The sequence below is a fragment of the Vulpes lagopus genome, chromosome 1 (assembly GCF_018345385.1).
Source record: "Vulpes lagopus strain Blue_001 chromosome 1, ASM1834538v1, whole genome shotgun sequence".
NCBI classification, from domain to species: Eukaryota; Metazoa; Chordata; class Mammalia; order Carnivora; family Canidae; genus Vulpes; species Vulpes lagopus.
This window is the reverse complement of record NC_054824.1, coordinates 182,034,389-182,053,348: the sequence shown is the minus strand read 5'-3', so window position 1 is coordinate 182,053,348 and position 18,960 is coordinate 182,034,389. Positions and strand designations below refer to the sequence as shown.

The following is an 18,960-nucleotide window of genomic DNA, read 5'->3' as shown; positions in this document are numbered from 1 at the left end:
ATGTTCTACAGCGTGTTCAACTTTAGATAGCCAACTGCTCTTTGCTATTCTTTATGAAGATCCATCTCAAGATGCGACAAATGATGGAAAATGTATTGGCCAAAGCGATTTTTTTTTTTTAGTTTTTAAAAATTTATTTTATTTATTTGAGAGGAGGGGACAGAGGAGGGAGAGAATCCCAAGTAGGATCCCCACTGAACACAGAGCCTACCAGGGAGCTCAAACCCACAATGCTGAGATTATGACCTGAGCCAAAATCGAGAGTCAGATGCCCATCTGACTGAGCCACCCAAGTGCCCCTTGGCAGGGCAATTTAAAGTAACTTAAAACAGTTAATAAGTGACCATTAAGTTTACTTTTTTATTTATTTCAGTTATGAAAAAAAACCTATCCTAATTTATGGTATTAGATTTTCTGCATATCCTTTGTTTACCATCCCAGTCTTTAGGTTGTCAATGCAATGAAAAATCAGTAATTAAATTAAATATAAATGGGATTTGCTACATGCTAATTTCTTACAAATATAATAATTCCTTTCTCCCCTTTCTGTTTTATGACTTACAACACATAACAAAAGCCATGAAGTATAATTCATGAAGGATAATATAGTCTGAATTAATGAAAAATCTGAATTATTGATTACCAGTAAAAATTCTCAGTACACAGTTACCTAAGTATACTGCCAGGAACCCTCTGTTTTGAGTCTGTGCCAACCAGTGGGGTTGGGGGGGACAGGTTCTGTGGGTGTCCTGATACTATCCCACCCTCCATCCCACGTAATTATAATGGGCAGATTACTTCCCTTCCCTAGTGCCACATCTTGCCCCCACTTCTCCGAGTGTGCCTGAAAAAAGATTGCACAACTGCATGAAAATTCAAGACAATACTTTTATTCTTTTTTTTAATGCTTTTGCTTCCTTTCTTTTTTTAAATTTTTTTTTATTTATTATTTATGATGGTCACACAGAGAGAGAGAGAGAGAGAGAAAGAGGCAGAGACATAGGCAGAGGAAGAAGCAAGCTCCATGCACCGGGAGCCTGATGTGGGATTCGATCCCGGGTCTCCAGGATCGCGCCCTGAGCCAAAGGCAGGCGCCAAATCGCTTCGCCACCCAGGGATCCCAATACTTTTATTCTTTGACAGTTCGTCAGCCTCTGCAGATCTGGTTTGCCTACTATGTAGGAGAGATAGTAATGAACCCAGGAAGTTCTTCTTTCCAGGAAAATTAAATATGTGGACAGAGGTCCCACGTTAACTGTGATACAAAGGTGCCTATGAATCAAGGAGGTCCTGGTTTTTCTAGAGGGCAATGCATGTGTGATTTTACATAGAAAGTCCATTGCCAGTTACCTGGCGTCCTAAATTTGGGGACAGCTATAGGTCAAAAGAACCAAGCTCCCTTGGACTCGCTTACCAGAGAGACTGGATGAGTCATTCTCTCCATAAATGTGGTTTGCATTTTATGGTGCCCTGTTAACTTGTTTCAAGCACTGATTGATGGGTTCTCTGACAAACACACTGAAATGTGATCCAAACAGTAAGAACTTGTTCTGATTACCAAATGGAGAGACAATGGAACAGTGACATTTGTGATTTATTGTTGCATTTTATTTCCTGGCACTCACTTTAGCGATGAGGTGATCTTTGTTTATATGCATTATGAGAACAATCCTTTCCCATGGATGTTTAAGAGTGTGTTTATTTTGTGTAATAACTTCAGTGCTGTGAGTTCAACCAAGCGGACTACGTTGTGCAGTGCTGTTGAGAGCGCATGTTACACGTGGATTTGTTTTGTTTTTGTTTTAATCACGAATAAAGAAAAGATGTAAAATAAATTCAGATTATTTTCTCTACTAATTTTTCAAAAACACATGAACATAGTTGATACTCAGAGCCAGAAGAGCCAAAGGTTATGAACACAGCCTGTGGTGCCAGTAAGAGCTGGTTCACATCTTGGCTCTGTCACCTGCTACATGTGTCAACACACGCTGGCTACCAAGCTCTTCTAAGCCTCAGTTCCTTGTCTTTAAAATGGAGATACTAAGAGTCGGTGCTGCACAGAATTTGTCTTGATAAACAAATGCAGGCAAAACAATTAACAAAATACCAGGCATGCATAATGCCTGGATAAACATTAGTTATTATGATGATTATTACTTTTTTATTTAAAAATAATGACTCAGCATGCACACCCTTTCATTTGGGTTAGTAGTGAACAACAAAAAGAAGTGTTTGCTGAGAAAATGTAAAGAGAAATGTAAAGCAGTTCACAAAGGAATGGTTACTGAAAATAGACCCTTTAGCAAAATGTAAATCTTTTCACCTGAAATAGGAAATGAAAAAGCTCAATTCTGAAATGTGTCTCTTTGAAGACCCTTCAGATAGTTCCAGTTGTAAAATTTGTATAAGAGAATGAAAGCATAGCCTATTCTACTCATTTTAACAAATGCTCTTTTCCTTTGAAGTTGTACATTTGAAAGTCTTCATACCAAGAAACATGTTATGATTAAGCAGGAGCAATTACCACCTATTTAATTTGACCTATTATAGTGCAATGAGAACATTTTATAACAAAACTCTGGTGTCAATTAAAAATTAAGATCAGTCCTAGTTAGTTAAAAGAAATAATAAACTTTGTATCCAGTGTTTTTAGGGGAAAAAGAGAAAAAAATAGATGTGAAAATTTCACTGTACATGTATTAGAGTTTTGACTAGAAGCTTATACTTCTAAATCATTGCAAAGACATTCAGGTAATCGCTACACAAAGTTTTATAATTGCAAGGGACTATTAAAATGTATAAATATTTTCTGCAAATATTTACTTGTAACTGTACAAAATTAATGGCTTGGGAACTGAATTTGAAGAATAGTAAATGTATCTCCAATTAATCTTGGTACCAGAAATAAAGTAAACTTCGAAAGAAACATAGCATAGTCTCTTTTTGCCCAATAAATACACAAGGGGACCCGCAGCTTTAACCCTAAAATGCACCAAGCTTTATTAAACTGGAGAATTTTGCTTAATTTTTCTAACGATGTCTTGGAATTCCTAATGGCAGTGCCAAACTTCAGAAAAAGAATCTTCTACATCTCATGATAGGTTCTCTAGGAATGCAACTCATAGACATAAGTCTATAACTCAGGTGTTATTTTCTTTTTAAAAATAAAAATCATAGACATATAATTTCATGTTCTAACACAAAGGGCCCCGCCTTCTGATAGTCTCACAGAGTAATAGGCCTTCTGACGCCTTCCTCTAGATCTTCCTTTACCACAACTTCTCATTTAAAAAAGAAAAAAAAAAAATGAAGTTTCCAACTTGCTTCTTAAACTAACAGAAACTACCAGGGCTCTATTTTTCTAAGTATTTACTCTGTATCTCAAAGGGATAGACTCAAGTAAAAAATACACACGGAAAACATACAACATCCACATTTGGAAGATGCCACTTGCAGCTGGGATCTCAGAGGAAAACTTTACTTGTACACTATTTAAAATTCAGAACTTTTGCTGGTTGTATTTTGAAGCAGCTCGCAGATAAAATAGACACTAGTCTGCCACATATGAAACTGTATTTTTTAACATTATCTAGTAAATGGCAACTGATCCTGTTTCAGTTGGAGAAACCAAGGCATAAAAGTTTGAGTGACTAACGAGAGAAGTGAAAGCAAGCTTTATTTCTTCGTGGTCCCCTTAATGGGTGACTCTAGGCTCCCCTTTCACATTAATAAGTAAGGCGATAATAAGTCAACTCGATATAAATTAAAAATTACCCTTTCGTTCTAAAATTCACTTCTTTTCCTATGTGAACAGGGTACAGTCCAATAATGTAAGAATTAATTGCTAACTTCCCATGTCTAATAAAAGAATTAGAAAGATGAATAAATAAAAATTAAAAAAAAAAATTAAAAAAAAAGGGATCCCTGGGTGGCGCAGCGGTTTGGCGCCTGCCTTTGGCCCAGGGCGCGATCCTGGAGACCCAGGATCGAATCCCACGTCGGGCTCCCGGTGCATGGAGCTTGCTTCTCCCTCTGCCTGTGTCTCTGCCTCTCTCTCTCTCTGTGTGACTATCATAAATAAATAAAAATTAAAAAAAAATTAGAAAGATGAATAAGATAAATTGAGTTGAATGGAAAGTAATTGATGATATATAGTTAAGACATTTAAAATCACTCAGGAGTGTGAAGATACAGAAAACCAAGCTAACCTAAAATTGGCGTGTGACTAATGTAATAAGCTGATGCAGGATTCACCAGAAACAGCGTTGTTCATTACTTTTTTGAAAAAAAAAAAAAAAAAAAGACATTTTTCTTAAATGTTGTATGATCCTAAACAATTATTAGATTATGGATCTTTTAAAATGAAAATTGAGACTTGTGACAGGGGCACCTGGGTGGCTCGGTCCTCTTGATTTTGGCTCAGGTCATGATCCTGATCGTGGGGATGGAGCCGCCTGTCAGCCTTGGCACTCAGTGGGGAGTCTGCTTGAGATTCTCTCTCTCCCTGCCTCTGCCCCACCCGTCCCCCATGCATGGGGTGCATTCTCTCTCAAAAAAATTTTTTTTAAATGGAGATCTGTGAAACGTCCCACAAATGTTCATTGCATTATGCCTACAACTTAATATGCACTTATATAATTCATATAAGAACATGTAACACAATACATGATGTATAAGAAAAGATAACGATTCAATTTCATTATGATTATTGGTGTCAATTTCTGGTAAAAGCAGTCTAAGAATATTTTTTAAGATTTAATTTAAATTCCAGTTAATTAACATACAGTATTTATTCATTTCAGGTGTACAATACAGCGATTCACTTCCATACGTCACCTAGTGCTCATTGCAACAAGTGCCCTCCTTAGCCCCCATCCCTTATTTCACCCATCCCCCACCCACCTCCCTTCTGGTACCAGCAGTGTGTTCTCTATAGTTGAGTCTGTTTCTTGGTTGGCCTGCCTTTCACTCTCTTTTTTTTCCCTTTGCTTGTTTGTTTTATTTCTAAAATTCCACATGTGGTATCTGTCTTTCTCTGACTGATTTCCCTTAGCATAATACTTTCTAGCTCTATGCATGTTGTTGCAAATAGCAAGATTTCATTCTTTTTTTTTTTTTTTGGCTGAGTAGTATTCCATTGTGTATATATACCACATCTTCCTTATCCGTTCACCAAGCTATGGCCCTTGGGCTTTTTCCAGAATTCAGCTATTGCAGTTTAAACATTTGAGAAATTCAACGCCAATGCATTTCTGTTGTGATGAGCACTGGATGATGTATGGAATTGTTGAATCACTACATTGTACACCTGAAACTGATATAACACTGTATATCAACTATCCTGGAATTAAAATCAAATGGATAAAAAACAAAGTAAAGGCACTTGAGTGAAAGTCAAGGATGGACTTTAACGTGAAGAGTATGCATGTGCAATATTGCATTTCTCATATCAGTGTTGTATTCCATAAAAATAGCTAGATCGTGTTTCAAATGTAGATATTTCACACAAATATGTTGACATAATTCTATTTTCGCCTATGAATATTAATATATATGGTATTTGTTTAAAGATGTTTATTTAAATTCAGCTGCAACAAACATAATTCTTGGTCAAAAGTATCAAGCAATGAATTTCACATATTATACAGAGGATAACCCAGGCTGCAAAATTATAAACACCGTGTGAATCTAACAAGATAAGCTTGCTTGAAAATTTTAAATTAGATTAAATGAGCTTGAAAGATATGGACTAAACGCTAACATATGGAATATAAGATTTCCAAATGTTAATTTAGTTAACTTTCTTGTAGTAACCACACACACACATACTACTTTTATGTCTATTTCTAGAAGTAAACTAGTAAACTATAAGATATATATGAGTAGAACAAGGAGGACATCTTGAGGTCATTCTAGAAATGTACATTTTATCCTTAGAGGCCACACACAATTTATGATTTAAAAAGTAGGTCCTGTAAACTAACTTAATATGTTCTGTATAAAATGTATTTTTTCTTCAAAAAAAAGGGCAAGGTTTCTCAAAAGCATTTAAATTCACTTAAAAGCAACCCCTCTCTCTCTTTCTGTTGCTGTCTCTGTCCCTCACACACACACACAGACACACACACCCAAAGACTACAAAGAAGTTATTTTTTGCTAAGTGATAGGTAAAATTTTAAAATATGCATAAAACTGTACAAAGTTTTTAGCAAAATTGTCTTAAATATGTTTCTACAGTAGTAAAATAGAAGCTTCTCAAATATTGGTCCAATGTACTGCATTAATCCACTGTATATCTATTTTGTCCTCCTACTCCTAAAAAACCAGAAATAACACCTAATACAATGCTTGAGTCCTGTATATGTCTTTTCCTATGCATTTTGAGTTAAACCTGGACTCGCAGGACCATTGGCAGAATGTTCTGGCTCCTCAGGGCTACTTGTGACTTTAGTACCTTCATCTTCTTTGTTTCCTTCATTAGTCTTATCAGGAGCACCAGGAGAACTAACACAATTAGCATCCTGCTTTGCTTTGTCCACCAATTCGTTAGCAAATTCAACTTTATCATCTTGATTGTTGCTTTTCTTTATTTGTCCATTCTGGGCAGGATAGGTGCTAGCAATGACATCATAGAGGAATTGGTATTGCTCCTGGTAAAAAGAAAGAAGCAAGAAAGCATATGTAATTATGATAAAGAAAGTGTATGTGATGATTTTTTATGTCAAGTGAAAAGCAGCAAGAACTAGTCGTTGACTTGAAAGTCTTGGATAACAGGAACTACTCTATGTTGTTATCAAAAGAGCATTTTAAATGGCTTAGTCCCTTACAGTTCTAAAGGCCCGACTGCGGGGTAGTCCTCAAAGTTTGCCGTGGGGCAACATCAAGCATGTTCATACCCCTCACACACCACCACGTGGTGTCTCCTTTCCATGGCCCACGAGGCCACTTTTTGTGCTTATCTTCTTGGTTAAGGCCTATGCATCCTTCATCTAAGTATCGTAGCAGAAGTCACTTGCTTCCGGAAGCCAATCCGGGTAGCCACAGATTAAATTCGGTGCTGTCATCCAGGCTCCTCGCATAATCTCTCTGTCATTTCAATTACTACATTGTTTAGTAAATCTTTGCCTTTTCCTCACACTAAACAGTGAGTCTCTTAATGGCATATGCACATACCAGGCACTCAGTGCACTTTTAAAATCAGTTATATGCCAGCTCAATGTCCTGCCCGATTACATGCTGCAGAGGTCTGAGTGACTGGTTAGGTTGATATGGTGACTAGTTATGCCTTTCCAGACTACCCTCTACAGACGATCCGTGTTAGCTTGACTACAAAAATGCCACGCTCATTATCCTCTGTGTCCACACCTGTTTGCAGTGTGGCTTTGCAGACCCTCTCAAGGAGAGGTGGAGCCAACTTTCCCATTACTTGAATCTGAGCTGGCCTTGTGACTTGTTTAGATAAAGAAAATGCAGAGGAAGGCAGGTTGGGCCAGTTCCAAGCCTGAACCTCAAGAGTTCTCACACACCACTGCCTACTTCTTGGAACCCGGTTGCCTTTATATGAATATACCTAGGCCAGTCTTCTGGAGAAGGAAAGACCTACTGTCTACCCACCTCCGTTGCCGGAGCTAAAAGCTAGCAGCCACCATCTGTTGGTAGTAGGGATCATTTTGGACAAGCCAAACCCTAGCAGACACATCAGCCGCCGCAAAACTATGAGCAAGCCTGGTCCAAATTGGCTGAAGTTGATATTGGCAGAATTATTCAGTTGCTCCAATAGACTATTGAACTATAATAATTTATTTTCTGTCCCTAATTCTGGAGTGGTTTGTTACATAGCAATACACATTAATACAGGAGTGAAGATGGAGGAAATTAGGGAATTCATGGACATTTGAAGAAACGTTCTCCGTGGATTGCCACAACAAGTTGCTGGCAGGCTCTAATTAGTTCTTTTATTTATATTAATAATGACTTCATGTGACTTATGTAGAAAAGGAAGATAGAAAAGAAGACTAGAAAGGTGGATGGAAGGGAAGAAAAGGAAGTAGAGGATTGGCGAAGAGGGAGAGGAAAGAAAGAGAGAAGAAGCCATCAAAATAATGCAAAACACTTCAAAAGCAACTGTGAGGTCTACTTACAAACGTGGGAACCATTCCTGGTCTAGCTCTGCGGAGAGATTTTACTACTTGAAAAACATCTATTACTTCTTCTGTTTCTGCGCTTTCCAAGAGATTTAACAAAGCACAAAATAGTCCTGTTTGCTGAGATCCATCTCTATAAAAGGAAGAAAAGTTTTAAAAGGAAAATAATCCTACATTTTATGGAGAAAGTCATATGAGAATAAAAACTGAAAGACTTGGAATGCATTCTTCACTTCGTGTTTATTGTAGTTCTATTATTCCAATCTCTTAAGAGCAACACATTTCTGCTAAAAGCATTATTTGGACAAACTTTTTCAGTTTGAGACTATAATAATCCTATAGTTTAAAAAAAAATACTTCTCTCAGGCTTTAAAAATATTTTGTTTTCTTCTGTTTAGTATCTTATGGGTTATAATGCATTTTAATTTACATCTGGAGTTGTAAGGAAGTTGCTAGGACAGGTGCCAGAATGCCAATTTGACAGATGAGGATGTCAAGATTTAGGGAAGATAAAGACATGCCTAGAAATCAATAAAACCAGAAATACTGGACCCAATATTTTGTATATTGCTAGACCGCCTGCTTTTTCTCCTTTCTTCTGCCTCTCTCATGCGTTTTCACAAATGTCCAGATTTCTGCGTCAATAGAAAAATGATACGTAGTAGAATTATTCATTAAAAAGAGGACAACTCAATGATTTACTTAACTGTAAGTAAGTACATTATAATAAAGATTCAATGTAGAGAATATGTTATTAGCAGGATTTTATTTATGGCACGTAAATTTAGTTAAAGGACATAAAATAGGCTTTCAGCCATATCCTAGGAAACACATATAGTTTTAAAGCTTAACCTTGCCTTCTTTAGCTTTCTTTCTGCATAAATTTTCACCTTTGAAAATGCTGATAAAGGCTGAAAAATAGTGTATTTCTAAGGACTTGATAATAGTGTATGCAATTCTAATAATAGTAATAATAATAACAAAGCTTTCTCAAAAATTCTAAAAGCATCTTGCTAAATTTACATTTCTCATTTTACTTTATATTTTTCATTTTGCACTTACTTTAATATGTTTTATGTAAACATTTTATATTATGCATCCTTCTTTCAATATCTCTTATTTAAGGTAGATACGTAGGCATCTCTCACAGATGAAAGTTAAGAGCCTACAGAGCAGAAACTAATAAGGTCAAAAATTATACATATTATTAAAGTCTTTTTGGGTGAATACATAACTTAAGAAATGTTTACTGAAGGAAAGCATTCATTCCTCCGGATTCTGTTAGTACCTAACAGAGTGGATCAATGCACATAAGCATAAATAAAATGTTCACGCATCCTACCATTCATTCATTAATTCACCCAGGACACATGACATTCCAGATTCAATGTTGGGCACTGGGAGTCAAACATGAGGTGACGCTGGCATTAAGAAACTTATAAACCCTAAAACTGTAGTATAATCACCGCTCTCATATTTCTATATAGTTAAGCTGTGGGAGTGAAACAGAGAGAGTGACGCCACAAGAGGCTTTCACTGTGGTCATGCATTTTATAGGTCAGGATAAAGAGAATTTAACAGGAAATGTAAACCATGAAGTCAAGCATTGTGATGATTTTTAGAGAATATCTTATCAAATCCCACCCACCTGCAGTGAATGAGGAGAGGCACATTCTTGTGATGCTTATTCCCTTCAGTGGAATTCTTGGGAGATTTTTCTTTGAGAGCCTGAATCATAGAGATTAGCTCTTTGGGTTCTGCAGGAAGCTCATCCACATTCCAGTTATTATATTGGTACTGGTACACAGTCCGAGAATCTTTCCTCTAAAACCAGAAAAGAAGGGAACGTGAATTCAAGTCAGGTTCAGTCCATTTAATAATTTGATAGTCACACTTTGGCCACAATTACTTTCTTTTAACTCCTCTTAAAGTCTGATTCTGAAAACAGGTGGATTTTCCTTTGCTTTTAGGGAGTAATTTACATTCGTTTCTCTAGAAGATCAATTCCCAGATCAAAAATAGGTATTCCTGAAATGATTTACATACCTTGGAATGTCTCAGTTCAAATACACGGAGGGTATAAGCTGAAGATATGTTGGTCTCTTTCATATCAACTTGTACATCTCCATATGTTTGCTTTCCTTCTCCCCAGTACTGAGCACAGGCTTCCTAGATAAGAAAGAATATGATTCAACAACTTCCACACAAGTGTTCTGTTTGCTTTTTAAGGTATTCAGTGCACCTCTTACTGTCTCTGTCTCTCTCCCCTCTCTCTTTCCTTCTATTTTATTAAATGGAAATGACTAACTGTCTTCTAAAATGGAAAGCTGGCCATAAAACTCTAAATCTACCTTAAGTATGTTGGGCGCCCACTCCACAGTACCTGTGCAAATCAAGGGAACTGAGGAATAACCAAAGTGGCCAGGACACCACAGGGATGGCTCTGTCACCACTGGTGTAGGTCTTTGAGATTTGATTCTTCCTTCCATACCCTTATTATCATCTTTTTGAGATTTATAGATTGAGCTGGTGTTGATCGTGACCAACGCAATCACAAGTGTCACTGCCCCTCCAGTGGTCCTTGAGAAAGGATCTTTGGGAGTTTTGTCTCTGTACCTTGAGGACCATCACCTTGAGCAGCTTTATATGAGCTGACTGTGTACCTAAGTAAAGGGTCAGACTGAAGAGCAAGTGGATTTCAAAAATGTGTTCTCTCTCTGCAAATGGTCCTACACCAACTACAGTCTCACAACCGCTGACAGCAACAAGTGTTCCTGCCTAAACCAGCATTTGGTACCTGGCTTTCACAATTTATTTTATTTTTTTTATTTAATTTTTTTTTGGCTTTCACAATTTAGATGAAAGAAAAGATCACTAGGATTCCATGCCGGAAATCTGAACATGTTATTTCTTTTTTAAAAAAGAAAAAAGAAAGAAAAGAAAAAGAAAACCTAAAATAAAACAGGTCCTATGTTCAGGGGTAGGGAATTAAAGAAAAGAAAGAAGGAGAAGGCATGTTTATGAGAGTATTCATTAAATAGGATTTAACATATGCCACATAATGTGCCACAACTATGGAGCGTCTATTACCAATGAGATTTTGGTAACTCAAGGTATTAAGGAAAAGATCAAATACACAGCTCAGGCATTAAGCAGATCAAATGAGATCTTAGGTTCACCTCCAACTTCATAATTATGAATATTATATGAACATAAAGAAGGCATTTTGTAGATAAATTTTTCAGGAGTTCTATTTAGCTAGAAGAAAAGGATCAAAATGGGAATAGAGGACACATTTAGACATATGGAATGCCAGTAAATTAAGTCTCAGTGATGAAAATGAAATGGTGTCAAGATTCAGTCAGGAAATCTGCTTCTTCAGAATAGAAATTATGGAAAACATAAAAAAAATGAAGAAAATGGAATGATATATGAGGGTCTGGTTATTGAGGATCTTAAATATCACACTGAGGAGTTTGGTTTTCATTTGAAGAAAATAGAAGGAAAATGTGTCTGTTGCTTGTTTGTAGCAAGCAGTGATGCTGGGCTTGCCGTGCACTAGACGATCCACAGACGGTGTGTAGGACCAGAGAAAGGAGGGCGGGAGAACCCAGACATGAGATGCCAACTGCCAATACTTGGATGGAAGATGGGAGGAATGAACAAAGGCAATTGTGTGACACAAGGGTCAAAAATCCTAGGGTAGAGCAATCACGCAAGTAATCCGAGAATGGAGAATGATATTTTATGACAGAAAGACAAAAAAAATATATTCTTAAAGACACAAACCTGGTCTCCATCCTTCAGCTGTGTCAGCATAACAATGACTTTGACTTTTCTTTGGAATATCATCTGCCAAAAGTCACCAATGGTCTCTTTTAGGGGTCCCTGAGCAGCAATCATCACTTCAGGTTTCCAGTAACTCTTTAAAAAGAGAGGGAGAAAAAGATTCTGTTACTCTCGCTCACTGATGAGAGAGCAATGGATTCTTAAAATAACCATTTGAAAATATCGTCACTTAATTTGATACCAATGTTGTTACATAAAAACCCTAAGATCCTTAGGCCCAAGAAACAGTATGATGTCTATATTTATTTAATTAATATCTTATTTCATTAATGATAATACTTAGCTAATAATATGAAGTCAAGTTTAGAACATATTAACAAAACAAGTTTTTTTCCAAAAAGAACTAAAAAAAGTAAATGTGGTTGTAAAAAAATACATAATTATTTGATCCTCATCATGTCTCTAGTTGATATCTACACAGTCTTATGATAACATTTATTTATTTATTTATTTATTTATTATTTATTTATTTATTTATTTTTGATAACTTAGATGCAAACTAATATTCTATAAGTGTGTTTTAGAAAAATTTGGAAAATAAATCCAACTTGGTATATATGCAAAAAGTATTTTTCCTTGTTAGAATTCTATTTACTAAAAAAAGAAAAAAGGTTATGTGACACAGACTCATCTAATAATTTAGATAATCTGAATGAAATTTTTTTAGCTATGCAAACATGCAAATTCTTACTTGCCTACAATTTGTGTATCTGAGTAAGTATAAACATTTTCAAATACTTGTATTTTCTCAAATTGTATTATTTTTCAAATTCGTATGAAGAGTCCTATTGGTCCATCAATTGTAACTAATAAGCATTGTCTTATTTCATATCAACACATTAAGTTTTAATATCTTTAAGTCTTTCAGTAAGTTAAAATATAGTATTAAAAATTGAGGGACACCTGAGTGGCTCAGCGGTTGAGCATCTACCTTCGGCTCAGGTCATGATCCCAGGTCCTGGGATTGAGTCCCACATCGGGCTCCCTGTGAGGAGCCTGCCTCTCTCTCTTCCTCTGTCTCTGCCTCTCTCTCTTTCTGTGTCTCTCATGAATAAATAAATTAAAATAAAATTGAAACTTTGGTATCAATCAATATATAGTTATGGCCAAGCTCATAATTCTTTTAGAAAATAACTTAATGAATGGCCATTAAAATTTAGATTTTTTTTACAATGTATTTTAAAATACATTTTTTAAAGGGTTAGATCTTGGGCTTTGGAAATTTAAGTACCTACCATTACAAAAGACGCATTGATGTATCTACTTGTTTCCTCTGAGTCACTGTCATCATCAGAAGATTCATCTGAATCATGCTCACTCTCTTTGCTCATCTCCAGTTCATGTTTAAGTGGCACTCTGTTAAAGTCATCTATGTAAGATAAATTAGTAGTAAGTCTTTCTTTAAAACAATTCAAATCTCTGCTTGATTGTCATGTGAAATTAAAGAAGTGACAGATTGCATTATGCAAATGTACTGATGTACATGAAATGAGACCCTACATAAAATTCAGCTCATATTGATTAACAAATTATAAAAAAGAAATCTAAGAAAAAGAAGCTTTCAAAAAAAGTTCCTAGAAAAAAAATGGGATAAAACACCATGTTAAACAACAAATAGGTATCATAATATTCCATATGATCACTCAATCTTTGACACACCTACTTTCATTTTCCATGAAATATCATCATTCTGCTGGATATGTTTAAAAATACATATATAAAATTTTAAAAATACGTAGCTTAGGTAAAAAATCTAATTTCTCTATTATATCCTACTAACAGCAAATTAACAACCTTAGTTAAATAGGTATCTCAGTTGATTTATTATTTGATCAAAAAAATTATTTAGTCCATAATTTCTCACTGTTTTTCTATTTCTTTGGTCTATAATATCCTGATCAAGTGATCTGATTAGCTACATTACCATCAATTCCAGATTTTGAACGCATATTTATAAGGACTTCAGAAATTAACTAGGTCAACCAATTTTTAATATGATGTATTTGGTTGTCTAGTTGATTAGCTTGGGTTATATTTTCTCCATGCTAATTTTAGTTTATGCAAATGAATAAAACTAAAGTTGCACCAGATAGTCCTGTAATATTCTTAGGTAGCAGAATTCAAGTATTGAAATTGTACTTTTGTTGATCTACTAAACTTGATGATTAACAGTTTACAGGGTACTTTTTATCTACGGTTAATCTCCCAGATAGGAGGAAGGGATAAAAAGAAAACAGAAAGGAAAAAAAGGAAGTAATGTTTGCTATTGGCAATTCCCCTGAAGCAAATACCTGAAATTAGCTAAAGATGAGAGAGAACTAGTAAAGAGGACTTGGCCTTTTTCCTCTCAGCTTCAGAGGTTATGTCTTTCTGACAGCCCATTTCTAAAATAACTGGTAGAAGGAAAATACTGGATTCAGTTTATCTTCCAAAGTCTATTGTAAAGGTTTGGGGTGCAAAGTATTTGCTATAATCAAATTTAAATAGACAGTTATTTTTTACTGTCAACCCAATGTTGAAAACTTGCTTCAAAATCATTTGTGTGTGCACATCTTACATTAAACAAACCTGAAAAAGAGTTTAATTTTATCTGATACCAAAAAAAAAACAACCCATAAAATACTCTACATACATGGAATGATGTAAGAATTCCTGTTTTTGCTTTTATTTTGTTCTTGATTTCCAACATGCTGTGTCCTCCAGCTCCTATATGAGGGAAGTCTCTGAGAGTGAGAAAATAGAATGGAACACCATTGTTAAGATGTGAGTAGTGGTTTTGCTTATTACTGTGGCCAAAGACGTTCCGGAAAGAAAAGTATGTCATTAAGGTTTGTGAAATTTGTATGCATTCCTTATACTTCATAATTTTTAAGTTTGCCTCTGAATTTTTCCTTTTATTTTTTCAGGCATTTAATATTTTTGACATGGCAAGTTTGGACCCAATGCATCCAATTTTATAACACAATAGGTTTCCTACTTAAGAGCTGCTGGAGAACAAAACAGTACGGTTTGTTCTTGTACAGGTTGAAGCACTGTACAGATGTTGATGATTATCCATATTGCAGCGGTACATCATTGTAGATGATGAGTAATAAACTCTCCAGATACAGAAGGCTTGGCTCGTGCTTCCAATAATTGATACTTCATTGGTTTATGCCTTCCCTACTGCTTTCCCTCCCATTTACAGTAGCTAATCAGTCAGCAAGACTTATCATTTCTGCTGGTGGGGTTCTCAAATCCTCTGGCTTTTACCAAGTCCCGTGGGACTTGGTACGTCCCACGTTCATTTCTCACTTGACAACATCAACAGTTTCTTAACTGGCCTCTTGATCTTCAATCTCACCTGCTCTAATCCTAACTCTGGGAAACAAACTAGGGGTGTTGGAAGGGGAGGTGGGTGGGGGCTGGGGGTGACTGGGTGATGGGCACTGAGGTGGGCACTTGACGGGATGAGCCCTGGGTGTTATTCTATATGTTGGCAAATTGAACACCAATAAAAAATAAATTTCTAAAAATAAAAAATAAAAAAAGAAGTAAAAACTAAAAAAAAAAAAACAAAACAAACCAGAGTCCCACGGAGGCTCCTCAGCAGTCTGCCTTCATCGGTAGAAAGTGTCCAACTACACAAAAAAACCTTTAAGGGTGCATTCTTGATGGTCAGGCCAGCCTCACCCTTTGATGGTCCCCTTCCACCTCAGCCACATGACCTCCTCAACTCTGGGAAGAGGCTGAGTTGTCCGTTCACTCCGTGTGTCCTGTGATCACCCTTTTCCCTTATTGTCGCTCTGCTAACACCTACTTGCCTTTGAGCTATCAGGGTGAATGTCATTTCCTCTGGACGATCTCTCTGCCTACAGCCCTTTCTTCCCATTGGTCCTTAAATAAATATTTGTCATGTGGATGAATAATCGAAACCAAAAGACTGCATCATATATAGTTTAGTAAGATTTTATACATGCACAAACATACGTGCATGTGGATGTATGTGTGGTCTATATGTGTATCTTTTAACATGGTGCGCTCTTTCAAACTCAACATGGCATCCTGTTTCAAACCCCATGCATTGCTGTGTCACTGAGTGAATGAAGACCTCATCATGGAATACCAGGCCACTTGAACTCACCCCAATGAACTGCGTGGAGGCTGACTGCCTTGGAAGGCATCACACTTTTTGCTTGTCAAAATGGTCACCCAGTGGCCCCTGCCCTCCCACCAATACCCAGTATTATAGATAAAGCCAAAGGCTTACCTTCATTTAAGACACAAATGGTTTTTCACACCTCAGTCCCTGCAACAAGTCTCAGCCCCCAATGCATTGTATTTGCTAGAGCTCTATTACTGAATAATTACCTAGATGGTCATCCTCAAATGCAACTCAGTCTCTTACATCTCACCAGTCTCTGGTACTCAGGGTCTGTCAGCAGCAAACTGCTATCCATCTTAATGCTTATCTCCCAACAGGTCCCTTCACCTGTTATTTCTTGGGGCAGGGGGAGGAGGAAGAGGAAAGGGAAGGGTGGGAGTGGGGGCCTGTGCACCAGGTGAAACCTGAGTGTCCCTTGGGAACACCACCAAAAATGCAACAGTAGCTCTTTTTAAAAAACACCGAATTCCCCACTTATATCCCATATATATCACATCTAATGTGCTGTTTCTACGTGTAAACTGTTTCTATTCATTTCTCCTTCAAAAAGCCCAGCTGCTTTGATTTTTCCCAACATCATGCCACTTTCCTTTGGCTTTTCTTAGAGGCTTCAGGTACTGATTACTGGATCACTCCACTTAGTTTTAGATTTGCCTAATTTGTCTCCCCAGATCTGTCTGTCATCATTCTTGGTTACTTCAACATTGACAAGGATGATCTATGCAACATTCTGGTCCATTCTTAGCTTCTTTACCTCTTATCATCACCTTTCCCTCCACTCTTCTGCCATTCACTTTCTCCATCTAGCTTTGTAAGAATCATTTCAAACATTCATTTAAAAATTACAATTTCAACCATCTCATTATTGAAAATTACCTCTTTTCTCCCCACTCCTTTATTCTAGTATCTTCAGCCTCTCAATGTGGGATTCTGTCAAAACCTTCCACATACTGGCCTTACTACTTTCCTTATGGACCCCATGCCCTTCTCTGGCCAGTTTTCTCTGTATCATCCACCACTATATCATTCACGCACTAACACCCTCTATTGTCTGTCTCCAACTTTCAGTCACTTTAAGAAATTCTAGATGAGTTTAACCCAACTATCTGTATACACAGCCCCTATTTTCAATGTTTCTGTAGAAAACAATAAAACCAATGGACTCTCTTTAAATTCATGACCATACATTTCAAATGACCCAGCAACAATTTCCAGCAATCCACTACCTTTGTCTAGGGAGACTGCTTTCCTACGTTGATATAACTGTTTCATATACTTTTCCCTTCCTCAAGCATAAGCTCTTCTTTGCCCTATACTCACTCCTGTCCCCTTGAGCTTTTAACTGATGATTTTGCTTCATACTCTCTTTAGAAAGAAAGACAATTGACAAGAACTGTCTTAACTTCCTATCACCAGATCTACCAAGTAACCTACATCTCTCCTCTTATTTTCTGTCTTCCTTTATGAATAATTTCACTGTTTCTATCAGTTACAGTCAGTACCTGTGACCTGGGTTACACTCTATCACCATGTCTACATGCAAACACTTTGAATCTTGTGCCCAGACCTGTACTTGACACAGAGCAAGTACCAAGTCATATTTGTTCAGTCACAGAATTTACTCTTTTCTTTAGTGACTTTACATATGAATGTTCAAGTTACAAGTATTTACAAACAGTATCTAAGTATATGCAGTTTAGCAGGGTGAGCGTACTGAAATGTGGTTGACGTGTCAGCTAAAAGAACAAGAACACAACAATTAAACGTCCTTCTACTCAAGACTACTCTGGGAGCCTGCTAGTTCCTCCAGGATACCATGGTCTTCGGGTGGATTGTGCTACGTGCTGATTAGTGTATGCTCCACCTCCACCAGCACCCCCCTTCATCCTCTCTTTGAACCAAAACGTTAAACAATTCTGCATCTGATTAAAACCATGTTCCTGGTCTTATAAACTCTCCAAGTTGACCAGTTGGGTAGTTTACTGAAAGTTTCAGTACACTGGGAATCATAAGAGAAAAATGATAAAAATTTTTTTGACAACTGAACAATTAATTTGGAGATAGTTAGAAGAACTCTGAATGAGCGAACTACATCCTAAGCTAGCTTTCAGAGTAATGGCCCAATAAATAGGGTAGGACACATGTATTTATCTTTTAGTTTCTGTCTACCAGCTTCAGCCAGTTAAACTTCCTAAGTAGTCATAAACTCCTCTAATTATTTCCTTTACAAACCAAAACCAGATGTGGTTTTAAAAGGTGAGATGCTACATTGCCTTTGGCGGACCAATTTTGTGGGTATATACTATTATTTTGACGCGTTATTTTATACCAGCTTAATGAGAAATGGTTAAAAGTGTGGGTTGTAGACACGCTTCTAGATTTAAACAAGTCTCTTACTTAACAGCCGTGTGTTTTCAGGTATTTTTCTTAGACTCTCTGTCTTAGTTTCCTCATCTGTGCTCTGTAGGTTATGGTAAGGCCCAAATTCGAGAACCATGTCAAACGTATAGTGCAGTGCTAGAAAATAGCCGTCAGTGAAAGCTACCCATAACTATCATTATTGCTATCGCTATTATTACCTGGAATTCGGCCTCTAGTGGAGATGGCTCACTGGGCGGGTCTCTTTTCTTCATGTTCAATAGATACGGGTGTAATTCAGACAAACTCACTTCTGTCTCCCCAAATTGGTTGTATTCCACCAAGGCTTGATGGATCAAGATATACTGGGCCTACAATTTCAAAGAAAAATGTGGATAATTAACTGATAATTTACAGTTCTATAAATCACATTTAAATAAATTATGCATCTCCATAATTTTGCCC

At 36.7% G+C, this 18,960-nt stretch overlaps 1 protein-coding gene across 5 annotated transcripts in view; it reads right to left on the bottom strand.

Annotated features, from left to right (window-relative positions):
• Positions 1-5,559: 5,559 nt before the first annotated feature.
• Positions 5,560-18,960, bottom strand: part of PTPRC (protein tyrosine phosphatase receptor type C) — a 125,593-nt gene continuing 112,192 nt past the window's right edge. For all 5 annotated transcript variants that reach the window (XM_041769415.1, XM_041769420.1, XM_041769428.1 and 2 more), the window contains 8 exons: positions 18,717-18,866; positions 14,626-14,716; positions 13,229-13,362; positions 11,934-12,068; positions 10,191-10,313; positions 9,793-9,968; positions 8,142-8,277; positions 5,560-6,650 (listed from right to left, as the gene is read on the bottom strand). In XM_041769415.1, the coding sequence (XP_041625349.1) occupies positions 6,372-6,650; positions 8,142-8,277; positions 9,793-9,968; positions 10,191-10,313; positions 11,934-12,068; positions 13,229-13,362; positions 14,626-14,716; positions 18,717-18,866 (1,224 nt within the window). In that variant the 3' untranslated portion in view covers positions 5,560-6,371. The remainder of the gene's footprint in view (positions 6,651-8,141; positions 8,278-9,792; positions 9,969-10,190; positions 10,314-11,933; positions 12,069-13,228; positions 13,363-14,625; positions 14,717-18,716; positions 18,867-18,960) is intronic.